This window comes from Nycticebus coucang, chromosome 17 (genome assembly GCF_027406575.1).
Source record: "Nycticebus coucang isolate mNycCou1 chromosome 17, mNycCou1.pri, whole genome shotgun sequence".
NCBI lineage: Eukaryota > Metazoa > Chordata > Mammalia > Primates > Lorisidae > Nycticebus > Nycticebus coucang.
The window spans coordinates 72,091,263-72,106,743 of NC_069796.1; the positions used below are offsets into that span (position 1 = coordinate 72,091,263).

Here is a 15,481-nt window from a genome sequence, read left to right on the forward strand (position 1 = left end):
TGGCTGAGGCAAGAGGATCTCTGAAGCCCAAGAGTTTGAGCTGTGATCCCATGGCACTCGACTCAGGGTGACGTTGCTGTGAGGATGTCATGGTTCCTCATGCCTTGAGACTTTGGACCTGCCTCTGTCTCCCTGTTCCCACAGTGCCATCAGGCACCCAGTCATGCTTGCCTTTTCGGCCCCCAGGATCGCCAACTTGAAGATTCAGCTGGCCAAACTGGACAGTGAGGCGTGGCCTGGGGTCCTGGACTCTGAGAGGGACCGACTGATCCTCATCAACGAGAAGGAGGAGCTGCTGAAGGAGATGCGCTTCATCAGCCCGAGGAAGTGGACCCAGGGGGAGGTGGAGCAGCTGGAGATGGCCCGGAAGCGGCTGGAGAAGGACCTGCAGGCAGCCCGGGACACCCAGAGCAAGGCGCTGACAGAGAGGTGAGGCCGGGGCCCTTCTTTCACTGCTGATCTGTCCTCCAGGTCTCAATAGCGAGGAGGCACGAGTGGGACACCCTGAGGCACCTGGGCTCTGTCCTGACCACACTTAGTTTAGAGGTTCTCACATCTCGCCCAAGTAGCAAGTCAGGGGAGGATGATTCACCATCCAGAACACCAGCTACCCTGGTATTTTACACAGCGAATCACATTACCAAGAAGTCTGCTTAGGTACAGGTTTCAAAAATGTATCTTCTGACTAAAGTAAGCCACAGCACTGTGTAACTTAGAGCAGTCGTTTTCTGACTTTGTGGCAGTGATGCACGTTTTATACTGTGGCCTAACACTAGGTTCACTAAACCGTGCGCACTCTCTTGGCATCTCGTGTCTTTTTCTCTTCCGTTTCCTGTCTTTTCATGCCCACCAAATTGATTTCACTGCATTAGTATGCAGTTTGAAGTTTGAAAAGCACTGGTGTGGATGGAGGTTGCAAACCGGCCTGCCAATGGGGGCCAAGCAGGACATAGAATGCTGGAGACCCATGTGGACATGGACCGTGTCAGACTGGAGGGCACAGACCCACTGGACTAAAGCAAGGGGCTGTCTCCCCGCTGCAATGAATGGGAATGCAGATCCTGGGCTGCCAGAGGTCCCTATATTTCAAGGAAAGGAGTTGTTTGGAGTTTTGATTTTTAAATATTAGCAACTAATCAAAATTCAAAAAAAATACCATCATCCTGTTTCATCTATGGACTTGGTATAACCTAAAAGCTACTGGTTCATGTTCTCTGGCCCAGACCTCATAATAGACTTTATCGTTATTTCCTTCAGTGTCCTACCAACCTGCACACCCACAATGCACAGAATGCAACTCTGTCCATGGGGTGCTGTCTTTCCCAGCTTCACATTCATTCATTCTTTCGTCCATTGCCAGAGTTTGTTCATTTATTTGAGAGATGTTTTGCTGCACATTTTATGTGTACAAGGCAATTTGGGGGATTCAGAATTAATATAAGACATGCTCCCTTGCCCATGACCTTTAAATCAGTTCTTTCTAGATTTTTGTATTATTTTGTTTGCAGCAGACTTTATTCAGCAAAGTTCTTGCCCTTCAGAAGCTTAGAATTAAAGCTAGTGATTTTCAAATGTTTCTGTGTGGGGCGGGGTGGCCAGGAATCAGCAAGGGAATACCTTTTTCTGTGAAATCAGAGGCAGCATCTCAGGTTGTTAAACAGGTAAACGTGCCTGTGCCTCAGTTTTGAAGCTGCCCAGAAATCCTGTGTCACCCCGTGATGGGTCCTTGAGGGAGCCCTGGTGCCCTAAGGCCCCCACCCCCATGTGTGGTACCAGCCGAGCAATTGAGTGAGCCCCTCTTGCACTTAGCATGGTGCCAGGTGGGTCAAGTTGACAAGCCTCTGCCTGGCCTCTCCTGGCTACAAAGACTTTCCTGACTGGCCGATGGTGGGAATCGCTCCCCACCAAGCACTTTATTGGGACTGCTAGATGGATGTCTGCAGTGTCTCCATTTCCTCTCCTCCATCCCCTACTGGCTGGCATAGCTGACTAGCCCTGACCCACCTCCAGGTAGGCAGGAGAGAACAAAAAGGTTAGAGATTGAATAATTGGAAGTACATGCTTGAAGTCACCTGTAGCACCAAGACTCTGTCCCGCTTTCCCTGCGCCTGAAGTTCTTTAAGTACCTGCTGCATGTTGTTTTATTTAAAATCAGTTTCCAATACCCCATGATTACATTAATGTACACAGCTATGATTTAATAAAAAAAATAAAATCAATTTCTAGGAGCCTATTGACGACATTAACTGAGGGTTTGCTCTAATCACATTGAATACCTATATAGTCTGAAGGCCAGCGGACCACATTGTGAATTGAGGCTCTTCCCTGCTAGAAAACCCCCTGGCTTCTTGATAGCAGGATTGGATGTTCTCTTAGGGACCCCTAAAGTATATGATATGTAAAAGCTGGGACCTTGTGCCAGACTCTGTAACCTATGTCATCTCATTTAAAACTCCTACTAACCCCGAGGCTGGTCCCCATTTTACAGATGAGGAAACTGAGGCTAAGCTGACATCACTGAGTGGCAGAGCAGGGTTAGAAGCCCCCAAGCTTGCTGGCTCCAGAGCCCATGCTCTCTTTCAGCTGCTACCCACACAAATGACCTTTAATTAGACCCTTCAACCATATCCTTCAAAGGTCTGAGGGCTCCCCTGGAGCAATGAGTTCATACTCCCGCATAGGTGCTGCTTGGCAACCCGGAGGTCCTCAGGGGCAGGGGAGGCAGCAGGATGTGGGTAGGAAGCCCTGAAAGGAGACTGGGGAGGGAGCTCCAGAAGCTGGGCCTGGGGCACCATACTGATGGCTGTGAGCCTCCCACAGTAGGGAGAAGGGAAACCCACCCAGCTGTCATCGTCTTATCTGCAGCTGTTTCCTTAAAGCTCCACATTCGCCTGCCTGTGTTCACCCCTCTGACGGGGGGGGGGGGGAGGAGGGGGTTTCCCGCCTCTCTCGGTCTCTCGCTCTTTGTTTCTCTCGTGTGTGTGTGTGTGTGTGTGTGTGTCTTTATCTTTAGTGTCAGTTTCTCTCTCTCCCTCCCCCGCCTTCTCTTTCTCTTTTCTCTCTCTCTCAAAATGGGATTATTGTGCTCTTCACCTTCACACACAGCCTTTCCTATTCAAGGTGCCTTTGAGGACAGGAATAGACACACCCAGGAAAGGCAGCCTGCAGGACCTGCCAAAGCCCGATCACAACTCAGTCAGTGTCACAGGCGTCCTCACAAACCTTGTCCTATCCTCTGCTGCCCCCACCCCTTTGCTCTCAAAGCGGAGGTGCAGCCCTGCGGGATGCTCGTGAGCGTGTGGACTCTCTGGCCCCCGCCCAGGGACCGATTATTCAGGCCCGAGACACAGCCCAGGCTCTTGCATTTTTAACCAGAGCCCCAGGTGCCAAGCCACAGCTTGTGGGGATCCCAGCCCCACCTTCTGGGCCCTCTGCCTCCTTCCACCCTCGTTGTGTCCTTAGCCTCCCAGCATGTGCCAGGCATCACACACGCATGCCATCTGGCCTGCCAAACCCAGCACTGCTGGGGGGCAGCCTCGGCACCTGCGTGTTGCTGTCAGTGGCTAACCCCTCCCTGTGCTCAGGAAGTCGAGGCCACCCTGCTCCAGTTCCTCAGCATTTTATCCAAGCTCCAGTGGGGACCCGCGTTTACTCCCAGAACACGCCTCTGTGGCTTTTCTCCCGCAGAGAAAAGGAGAGCCCCAGCTGCTCCGTGACCCCAGACCTCACACCTTTTCTGGGCTTTGCTTTTACCGAGGGTCAGAGGTCCCACAGCCTTGTCCATGCCATTGAAAGTCAAGGATTTTGTTCATATGGGCTCCATCTGCCAGCCTGCTGTCTGCCCCCACCAGCCTCAGGCAAAACTGTGGAAGAACAGCGCCAGGGACTAAAATGGCCCAGAGCCATGCCAAGGCCACTCTGCCTACTGCTCCTGCTATCTTTTCTATAATGTCACAGGTGCAGTTGCCCATTGAGGTACCTCAGCCATCTCTCGATGCTTTTCAGATGCTGGTGTTCACTCCAGGGCACATATGTTGGCAGCCTGTGGTGTGCGTTGGTGAAGGGAGGGTGTGGCTTGACTTTTCTATAGAAATGAGCCCTTTCTTCCAAGCCCCCAGCTGGGTTAGCTGTGCCTTGTTACACTCACCTGTCCAGGAAGTCAGCAAGTCCCTAACCGGCAGGGTGTCAGGAGGGGCCAAGGGGACAGCAGTAGATCCCATCTGTCCATGGGAGATTCAACGTGCAGGTCTTTCAGCAGAGCTCATGAACTCCCTCCTTTATCTGGGGGAAAACATCACACATTCCCCAAATATTGAGCACTTCCTTGTGGTACTGGGGCAGCAAGACACAGCCTCTGCCTCTGTGCAATCCCCAGAGGTTGTAGCAGCCCCTAAGCCTTAGTATGCTAGAAGATCACCTGGGAGGCTTCATGAAAAGGCAGAGTCCCAGGCCCTGCCCCTTGGCTTTCTGATTCAGCAAGTTGAAGTAGGACCCAGGAATGTGCGATTTAGTAAGCACTCCCCTTTCTAATGCAGGTGGTTTGCATTCCAAAGCCGAGAACCACTAGCCTAATGGGTACATGAGAGCAGCCCAAGTTGTAAGTTTGGGAGGGCACATGCTTGCTTGATGGGGTCTCTTCCCCGTCAGACCCTTAGATCTTGGAGTGAGCCTGCTCCAGGGGTTAGGGAGAGCCATTCCATGAGCCCAACACACTCCCTGGAGCCCACACAAGCTGCCCTCCAAGGAGGCTTTCAGGAGAGGCCGGGGGCTGACGTTGGAACCTATATCCAAAGGTCACTTCCAAACATGTGTTTTGTCTCCAGAGAGGTAGTTTCTAAACTGGACTTTTGTATCAGATATACCTGGTACAGACCTTGACTTCCAGTTCTGTGACATTCCATCACGTTTAACCACCTCTTCCCCCGCTTTCCGGCTGCCTTATGGCTTGCTGCCAGTTGAATTCCAAATTCAACCTTGGAATCTGTGCTCAGAACTTGGTCCTAGGCCCTGCCTCATTTCCCCTTCTATATCTTACCCTAAGATGCTGTGTTAGTCTGTTAGGGCTCCCATGGCAAAGTACCACGGACCGACTAAAAGTCCTGTCTCCAAATACAGTCACATTCGGAGGTTCTGAGAGTTGGGGCTTCAACATATACATTTGGAGGGGGTGGACAAAAAAAATCAGCTCTTAAAAAAAAAAAAAAAATCAGGCTCAGCGCCCATAGCACAGTGGTTACGGCACCAGCCACGTGCACCGAGGCTGGTGGGTTCAAACCCAGCCTGGGCCAGCTAAACAACAATGACAACTGTAACAAAAAATAGCTAGGCATTGTGGTGGGTGCCTGTAGTCCCCAGGTACTTGGGAGGCTGAGGCAAGAGAATCACTTAAGCCCAAGAGTTTGAGATCACTGTGAGCTGTGACACCACAGCACCCTACCGGAGGCAATGTAGTGAGACTGTCTCAAAACAGAAATAATAATAATCAGCTCTCAAAAATAATAATAATAATCAGCTCTAAGTAGGCAGTGAACCACATGATGGTGACCCCAGCTTTATAGCAGCTTACCCATTCAGTGTTCATGTCCACATATCTGCAACAGAAGTCTTCTCTTCCCGGAGTGCCCCCTTGAGCCTTCCCGTGCCAGCAGATGCCCCATCTCCAGGTCTGGTCAGCTGCTCCTGGTGGTAACTCACAGTCATCCTCATTGACTCTCTCTGCCTCGCCCCCTTGTCCAGCCCATGCCCTGTCTTCATCTTTTCCAGCATCACACAAGTCCTACTGTCTGAGTTCCACCACTGCAGCCTCCCTCTCTGCCTTTGGTCTTCTTCTGCCCATTGTCCTCACAGCAGCCATAATCACCTCAGGACAAAAGCCTCTGCTCAGCCCCTGCTTGGAAGGTCCTTTCCCCCTGCACTTTCCCTACTCAACTCCTATCCTTATTATATCAGCTTAAATTCTTATAGTAGTTGAGAATCTCCCTGCTGCAAGAAACAACCCCTAAAATCTCTGTGGCTTCAAACAAGAGGATTTTGTTTCTTACTCATACAATGTCTCATTGGGGGCTGGCTGCGGTGGTTCACGCCTGTAATTGTAGCACTTTGGGAGGTCAAGGTGGTCAAGTATTGGGAGTATTGCCAAGAGTTCAAGACCAGCCTGGGTAAGAGCAAAATTCCATCTCTACGAAAAAAAAAAAAAAGAGAGAGAGAGAGAAATTAGCTGAGTGTGTGGTGGGCACCTGTAGTCCCAGCTACTCAGGAAGCTGAGAGAGGAGGATCCACTTGAGCCCAGGAGTTTGAAGTTACAGTGAGCCAAGATGATGCCATGACGCTCTAGCCTGGGCAACAGAGCAAAACCCTGTCTCAATAAATAAATAACAAACAGTCTTCTGTGTGGTCCTTCAGGAATGTGGTACTTCTGAAGTCACAAGAGTCCTCCCAAGAGCTGGCCAGACAGACACCCCTGCTTCTAACCATTTCAACCCATTGTACATCCCTTCGGCTCACACACCTGGCCAGAACACCCCCCACCCCCCTGACATCCAGTGCAAGGAAGGCAGACCCCCTGGCAGCCACAGATACAGAGAGGGCAGACAAGGCCGTGTGCCAGTCTCAGACGTGAAGTCACTCGCGCAGAGAGGCTCACCTTCCAGTGTAAATTATGCCTGTCATTTTATGTTCCTTCCTACTGCTGCCTACCCTGTAACACACCGTCAATACGATATTTTGAGTATTTCTTCTCTTTTTTTTTTATAGAGACAGAGTCTCACTTTGTCGCCCTCAGTAGAGTGCAGTGGGGTCACAGCTCACAGCAACCTCCAGCTCTTGGGCTTAGGTGATTCCCTCACCTCAGCCTCCTGAGTAGCTGGGAACACAGGCACCCGCCACAACGCCCAACTATTTTTTTGTTGCAGTTTGGCCAGGGCCAGGTTTAAACCCGCCACCCTCTGGTATATGGGGCCGGTGCCCTACCCACTGAGCCACAGACGCCGCCCTATTTTGGGTATTTCTTTAATACTCCCAGTAGAGTGCAAGCTCCGTAAGAGCAGAAGCAAGTTCTGCTTTGCACACTGCTTTATCCCCAGTGCCAAGGACGGGATAGGCATGCAGTAAATATTAGCCAAAGGAGGGAAGGTGATGGAGAGGAAGTGATTGGGTGGAAGCCTAATTCTGCAACCAATTCCATAGCTTTAAGTAAATTATTTTTAACTCCAAGAGCCTCACCTTCCTCACATGTAGGGTGGTAAAAATCATTCTTACGTTAGCTTCTGTGTTCAGCTGAATTAAGGCAGTAGTAGGGGAGTGATGCCATAGTGCAGGGGTTCTCAACCTGTGGTCACAACCTGTAGGCACCGTATTGAAGGGAAGTTGAGAACCACTGCCATAGTGACTGTAGGATTATAACGCATGTGCAGACTATATGCGTCTCCCCAGATGCCATAGTAAAATGCTTCCAGAAAGATCTCGTGTCTGTGGGTCTGTGTGTACATCTGTAAGAGCGTATACCTGCACTTCCATTTGGGGAGCTAGAGGGGAGGAGGAGGGCTGGGCTGTTGGGCACTCCCGCACGCCTTCTCTCCCGCACGCCTTCTCTCCCGGCAGATTAAAGTTAAACAGTAAGAGGAACCAGCTGGTGAAGGAACTGGAGGAAGCCACGCGCCAGGTGGCAACTCTGCACTCCCAGCTGAAAAGGTGAGTGGTGGGGTTCACTGCTATCCCCTGGGGGTGGCCAGACACAAGGGTCCCTAGTGTCCCAGCCCAGGCTCTACCTTCACTTGTGCTCCAGGGCTTTATCATGGACAGTTAGAAGCACAGCAGGTGGTCAGTCTGATGCACTTGGGCTTGGCCTGGTGTTGGGGTGGGGGTGCAAGGGCCATCACCTCCCCAGACTGATAACATAGAAGCCGCAGGCATTTGCTAGTGTGTCTTAAGACCTAACTCTCTCTCTTTTTTTTTTTTTTCTTAAGAGACAGAGTCTCACTTTGTTGCCCTTGGTAGAATGCCATAGCGTCACAGCTCACAGCAACCTCCAGCTCTTGGGCTTAGGCGATTTTCTTGCCTCAGCCTCCCTAATGGGACTATAGGTGCCTGCCACAAGGCCCGGCTATTTTTTTGTTGCAGTTTGGCCGGGCCGGGTTCGAACCCCACCCCACCCTCAGTATTTGGGGCCGGCACCCTATTCACTGAGCCACAGGTACCACCCAAGACCCAACTCTTATACCTGTCACCCCACCTTTACAACACAGAGAGAGGCGCAGGCCTTTCCTCGTGAGCAACAGTGCATCAGTGGGATTTAATAACAACATTTTGTTTTTATCAGATTTTGTTTTTAATGGTTGCCTTCTACGTGCAATAAATGAAACTGATTTTCAAATGACACTTAGGATGTAGAGTTTTCTTTTAAGATAAATGTGTTAAAGTATAAAGAAGTTGGGCGGCGCTTGTGGCTCAGTGAGTAGGGCACCGGTCCCATATGCCTGAGGTGGCGGGTTCAAACCCAGCCCCGGCCAAAAACCACAAAAAAAAAAAAAAAGTTGATTTCGAGAAAGATTAAGAAATATTATTTGGAGCTGGATTCAAATAAATAAAAGTATCTTGAAAATGCAAGGTGGCTGGTGGAGGTTCAGGAAATAAATAGAAAGGAAAAAGTGGACTTTGAAGGCGGTTAACTTGGGTTCGCATCCCAGCCCTGCCACTGACTGGTTATCTGAGCTTCTTGGGGTCTCATGGGGGGTGGGGGGGTTGTTTTGTTGTTGTTGTTGTTTGGTTATTTGGGGTTTTCCCCCCTAGTTAAAAGAGGGTGGATGTTCTACCCTAGAGACAGTTAAGTGGGTCGGTCTGGTGAGATTGTGGTGCTTTCCCAAGCTCGGCAGAAAGTGCCCACCAGCCCACTGCGCTCTGAGTGCCTCGCTGTCCCTTCTCTCCCTGTGCCGCAGCCTGTCCACCAGCATGCAGTCCCTCTCCTCAGGGAGCAGCCCCGGATCCCTCACATCCAGCCGGGGCTCCCTGGCTGCGTCTAGCCTGGACTCCTCCACCTCGGCCAGCTTCACTGACCTCTACTATGACCCCTTTGAGCAACTGGACTCGGAGCTGCAGAGCAAGGTGGAGTTCCTGCTCCTGGAGGGCGCCACGGGCTTCCGGCCTTCAGGCTGCATCACCACCATCCACGAGGACGAAGTGGCCAAGACCCAGAAGGCAGAGGGAGGTGGCCGCCTGCAGGCCCTGCGTTCCCTGTCGGGCACCCCAAAGTCCATGACCTCCCTGTCCCCACGTTCCTCCCTCTCCTCCCCGTCCCCGCCATGCTCTCCTCTCATCGCTGACCCTCTCCTGGCTGAAGACGCCTTCCTCAACCCCCTGGAGTTGGAAGACCCGGAGCTGAGGACCACTCTTTGTGAACTTAGCCTTGGCAGCAGCACCCGGGAAAGATACCAGCTGGAGGAACCAGGAGCAGAGGGCAAGCAGCTGGGCCAAGGTAGGGCACCACATCCTGAGCTGGGAGCAGGGAAAGAGATGCCTTGTGCTCAGGACCCCAGTGATAATGACGGTCATCATTTGCTGAGGGCTTTCTGTGTGCCAGGTCTTCACATGGGAGGTTTCTGTTTTTATTTGGTAGATATTAACTCTTTGTGTTCCAGGTCCTGTGCTAAGTGTCTCCCTAGCGAGTGTATTCATTCAGCAGACATGCCATGTGCCAGGCACTGGGTGGGTCACTAAGGATAGTGTTGATGACAGACAAGGTCCCTGTTCTCCTGAGGCTTATATTCAAATGGAGACACAGACCATAAGTGTGTACCCAGATGGAAGCACGATGAAGAAAGTAAAGCAGGGAATACAGTAGAGGCTGGAGTGGGACCACCAGCTCACAGTGGGTTGTGAAGGACAGTGACATGTGAGTAGAGGCTTGGGTGGTGAGAAGGAGCCAGCCTCGGGGAAAGCAAGAGCAAAATCTTTAAGGTCAGATCCAGGGACTAACAGAGGTTAGGAAGCCACAAGTCAGAGGTGGGGGGGGGGGGTGTCACCAACAGGACTGGAAAATTAGGTGAAGTCCAGAACCTGTAGCAAAGAAGTCCAACCTGCAGCCCGCGAGCCACATGCGGATTGTTTGAGGCCTGTTTTGTTTGTCTGTAGTGTTGGATTATGAGAAAAGTATGCGTAGACCTTTTCTTTTGCTCATCGCTATTTATTTTTTTGAGACAGGGTCTCACTTTGTCACCCCCAGTAGAGTGCTGAGGCATCACAGCTCACAGTAACCTCAAACTCCTGGGCTTAAGCAATTCTCTTGCTTCAGTCTCCCATAGCAGCTGGGACAATAGGCACCCGCCACAATGCCCAGCTGGTTTTTGTTGTTGTAGTGTAGTTGTCATTGTTGCTTAGCAGGCTCAGGCCAGTTTCCAACCTGCCAGCCCCAGGGTATGTGGCTGGCGCCCTAACCACTGAGCTATGGACGCTGAGCCTGCTCATCAGCTTTTGTTAGTGTTTGTGTGTTTACTGTGTGCTCCAAGACAACTCTTATTCTTCCAATGTGCAGCAGAAAAACAAAAAAGGTTAGACATCCCTGAGAGACATGGTGGGCTGTGGCAGGGAGCTTAGACTTTATCCTCATTGCATGTGACCATTTGAAACCAGAAATGATTGTACATGAGGTCAAAGGAACTTTCTGGCATCGATGAGATTCAAGTTGGAATCTTCAAAAGAGAAAATGGTGCAGACGTTGACAACTAAGATTTAGTATTTATTATCTTTAGCAGCCATCACAGAGGTGATGTCACTTGCCTTAGGTCACATAGTAAGTAACCAAGTGAGAAAGCAGGGATTAGAAGTTGGCTTTCTGTGACCCTAGAACCTACCCCCTTTAAGGATGGGAGGTGACTCAGTGTATTTATTCACACGGCATCCCTGGTGTTTGCTGAGCCACCATGCCCGTCTTGCTGTGGGCGTGAAGGTCAGGACTGAGTGGGGTGCTCAATGAGCTCACCTGGAGCTCTTTGGCTTTCCTGGCATCTCCCACCCCTTCATACAAAATAATAATAGCTATGATTTATTGAGTATAGGTATGCAGGATTTATAATGCCTGAAGTGGTTGGTTTTTTAAAAAATCCCCACCTGACAGATAAAATAAGGCAAAAGGGGGTGTATGAGGTCAGTCTCACACAGTGATGCCGTGAGATGCAGACGGGTACCAGGATCACCTGCCCAGAATGTCAGGTGACATTCTGTCCCCATCCCTGTGCCCAGCTCTGTGTGCAGAGGGCCCCTGCCCCAGGTTCCTTGTGAGGCCAGCTAGCAGCAGGAGGACCCACCCCAGCCCTACAGCTCTGGGGGTGGGGATGGGGAGGAGTGTGGATCCCATGCCCAGTACTGTCCACTCATTTTTGAGGGCCAGAGGGACTGTGGGGACAGATGAGGCTTCGTAGTTAACTAAAGGCGCCGAGTGCTAGTGGTTTTCTTAGAAGAGGAGCTGACAGATTCCTGGGCTTTCCTCATCAGAAGGGAGTCTTGCTGAGTGCTCTCAAACAGCAACAAAAACAAGCGTCCTACTACAGTAGGTGGCAAACCTCAGAAAATTATTCCCTGGAGAGGAGGGGTTTCAGGTGGAACCTCTAACTGGGCTCGAGGAAAGCATCTCTGATGAGGTGTAAAGCTGGCTCAGGATGCTCAGGCCCCTTCTGTGCCCTGGGAAGTGACTCCCCTCTCATCCCCGACAGTGTCCTCGGGGCTTGTGGGCCTGAGACAGCACAGGAGGCTGGGTACACACAGTCTGGGGATGGCATTTCCATCGTGCCATCTCCAGAAGCCTTCCCCGCAGTGGGAGATGCCAGGCAGCTCTCAGACACTAAGCAGGTTATGCGATTAGTGCTGCTGTTCAGTCAGCAGACAAATTAATCTCTTTAAGTGGTTTAGCGGAGGGTGGAGATGTGTGGGTCTAAAGGTGGGAGGTCTCCGCGGGCTCTGCAGGCGTGGAACAGGCTCGGTTGGCTTCCCCACTGTCAGCACCTGCAATCTGCCAGGCTCACCTGGTCACCTATCCCCTTCCCCAGCCTGCTGTGCCTGTCCCTGTGCCCCTCCATACGCCAGGTGCTTAGAAGTGCTGGCCACAGCTGGGCACAGTGGCTCAGGCCTGTAGTCCTAGCACACACTTTGGAAGACCGAGACAGGTGGATAGCTGGAGCTCAGGAGTTCAAAACTAACCTGAGCAAGAGTGGGACTCCAGCTCTACTAAAAATAGAAACACTAGTGAGCATTGTGGCAGACACCTATAGTCCCAGCTACTAAAGAGGCTGAGGCGTGAGGATCACTTGAGCCTAAGAGTCTGAAGTTGCTATGAGCTATGATGATGTCACAGCACTCTACCCAGGGCAACAGAGTGAGACTCTGTCTCAAAAAAGGAAAAAAAAAAAAGTGTTGGTGTTGGCCGGGAGATTGCAAGATCTAGATCTGGCCTTTCCTACTGCATGGAGGACAGCAAGACCTATCTCAGTCATCTCGGTGGCACTGAACCTGGCAGTGACCCTGACACACCATAGGTGTTTGTGCAACCTGTGCTGAGTGCCTGTTTGTGAGGTCCGCCTCAGAGACTTTCAAGGACATCTGTTAAGGGTAGGGAAGAGGAGGAGCTAAGTTGGGGTGGAATGAGATAGGTCAAAGGAGAGAACGGGTGTTTAATCCCCCCCACCCAACCCCTCCTGTTGAAGGTTCAGGGGCTGCTATTTTGCCACAGCTGTGTAGGGATGGACTGAGAAGGCATCACAATCATGATAGGGACACAAGTGGCAATACGGATGGTGGTAATGAGTTTTGCAAAGCACTTTGTGTGCACCAGTCTCTCAAGCCTTCCCCTATATTGTCACATGAGTCCTCCCAACAGCCCTGAAAGTAGGTATTGTTATTCCCAATTTATAAATTATCATCCTGTGGGGCTTCAAAGACTTAAATCGATGTCTCAAGGACATAGAGCTGGGATTTGTGCCTGGGCAGTTTGACTCCAGAGCCTAGGGTGCAATCATATGTGTTCCCTTCCATTACCCCAAAGCAAAGCAGGACCTTACTTTAGCATTCCAAGGGGTTTGGAATTTGGCAGGATTGTCTTATGACAGGGGGTGGATCAAAATTGGGCATTGCAAAGGCAAAGCAGTACCCTGGTTTCTGAATCTGCCTTTCTATCCTTCCTGCTTCCTCTCTCCTCCTGTAGCTATAAGCACGGCCCAGGGGTGTGGTCTGAAAGTAGCCTGTGTCTCTGCTGCGGTGTCCGACGAGTCGGTGGCAGGGGATAGCGGTGTGTATGAGGCTTCCGTGCAGAGGTGAGTGCCGAGTGCTGGCGCTCTCTGTGGCCACATAGGCCATGAACTGTGAATGAATATGCAGAGCCTAGGCCTTTGGGATGGCATGGTATCAGCCCTCACAGGTGTGGGGGAGTCCCCAGGGGGACATTTGGTGACCCCATCGTCCCCTGGCAGCCCAAGACAGACAGCACTGGCTTCTCCCAGGACTGGAGACACTTCCAATTGGGAGAGTGCTGGTTCTGTGGGAGCCATGAATAAGTGCATGCATGGGACGCAAGCCCTGGAGAGGGGGATGCCGTTCAAGGGAGGAGTCTGCAGGGAGGCTGAGCAGACCCCGACTCCCTCCTTGAGGATCCACCCACAGCCTTCCTGAGTGGGTCCCTGCAGGGAGGCCTGACTCCCCTCTCTGCTATTGTCTTTCAGACTGGGTGCTTCAGAAGCTATTGTATTCGACAGTGATGAATCCGAAGCAGTGGGTGCCACCCGAGTTCAGATTGCCCTGAAGTAAGTGACAGGGACACTGAGGACAGAGGGAGTGGTCTGTGCAGGCTCTCTCGTCCACAGCATTTTACTAGCATTTACCTTCTTGGCTGCCCAGGAAGAAAGGCAAGGCCAGCAGGACTTGGTGGCCACAGTGTACCCTAATTAAAGGAATGCTGACTCTTTCTCTACCTCCCAGCTCCCCATTTGACAGATGTGAAAAGTAAGGTTTTGAAAGACCTGACTTGCTCCAGCTCATGGAGTAACTGGCCTGTGACAGCCAGGATCGGACTGAGACCTCCTCCCTCTCAGCGTGTTTTCCTTTTTTGTTTTGTTTTTTTAGAGACAGAGTCTCACTTTGTCACCCTTAGTAGAGTGCCGTGCATCACAGCTCACAGCAACCTCCAGCTCTTGGGCTTGGGCGATTCTCTTGCCTCAGCCTCCCAATTAGCTGGGACTGTAGGCACCCGCTACAACTCCTGGCTATTTTGTTGTTGCAGTTTGGCCGGGGCCGGGTTGGAACCCACCACCCTTGGTATGTGGGGCTGGTGCCCTACTCACTGAGCCACAGGTGCCACCCTCGTGTTCCTTGTTGTTGTGGCTTTTGTCTTTCCATCCCATCCAGGTTTCAGTGATTGGACCCGAGTTGACCCCTGGGGGCTGCAGCTTACATCTGATCCATCCATGTATTGTTTTCTTTTGCTGAGGGATGACCTCAGTGTTTTTTTAAATAGGCATCAATTGCCCACATTTCTTTTTCTTTTTTTTTTTTTTTATTGTGGGGATTCATTGAGGGTACAATAAGCCAGGTTACACTGATTGCAATTATTAGGTAAAGTCCCTCTTGCAATCATGTCTTGCCCCCATAAAGTGTGACACACACCAATGCCCCACCCCCCTCCCTCCGTCCCTCTTTCTGCCCCCCCCATAACCTTAATTGTCATTAATTGTCCTCATATCAAAGTTGAGTACATAGGATTCATGCTTCTCCATTCTTGTGATGCTTTACTAAGAATAATGTCTTCCACTTCCATCCAAGTTAATATGAAGGATGTAAAGTCTCCATTTTTTTTTAATGAATTGCCCACATTTCAATGAAAGAAAAATTTACCCAAACGTTTGACTTCTCTTTACAAATTCAAACAAGCGACAGCTCAGGGCCTTTATCCTACATGACAGCAAAGGACTGGGCCTGTGTTTTCTGGCTCACCACAGTGCTCAGAACAGCCAACAGCCATGTCCCATGACTATTAACAGAAAGGAGGAAGGACAGAGAGGTGTGTTACTGACAGGTGTCCCATGTGCCTTTTCATTTCAGGTATGATGAGAAGAATAAGCAATTTGCAATATTAATCATCCAGCTGAGTAACCTTTCTGCTCTGTTGCTGCAGCAAGACCAGAAAGTGTGAGTATATAGCTGGAGAGGTGTATGTGACCCTCTAACCTGGTGCTGCAGTCAGCTCTGGGGGCACATTCCAGCTCTGTCCTAATCCAACAACAGGGCTTATCAACCCACGGTGGGTTTTTAATGCATGTCACAGTAAAGCTCAACTCCGCATGTGGAGACGGTCACAGTGACAAGCATACCAGTTATAAAGAGGGGTACGCTGGAGAGTTTCAAACCTCTCACCAGTATATCCTGCACACCTGCCTCATGTCGGCTCTAGGAAGGGGGTGGTGAGCAAATCCTTCCTGGACCCTGCCCTCCTGGACTTCGAGCCTCC

The 15,481-nt window shown here is 51.0% G+C and overlaps 1 protein-coding gene across 2 annotated transcripts in view; it reads left to right on the forward strand.

Annotated features, from left to right (window-relative positions):
- Nucleotides 1-15,481, forward strand: part of WWC1 (WW and C2 domain containing 1) — a 182,027-nt gene that overhangs the window by 128,050 nt on the left and 38,496 nt on the right. For both annotated transcript variants that reach the window (XM_053567489.1, XM_053567490.1), the window contains 6 exons: nt 187-429; nt 7,600-7,689; nt 8,934-9,469; nt 13,187-13,295; nt 13,701-13,781; nt 15,076-15,162. In XM_053567489.1, coding sequence (XP_053423464.1) covers nt 187-429; nt 7,600-7,689; nt 8,934-9,469; nt 13,187-13,295; nt 13,701-13,781; nt 15,076-15,162 — 1,146 coding nt within the window. The remainder of the gene's footprint in view (nt 1-186; nt 430-7,599; nt 7,690-8,933; nt 9,470-13,186; nt 13,296-13,700; nt 13,782-15,075; nt 15,163-15,481) is intronic.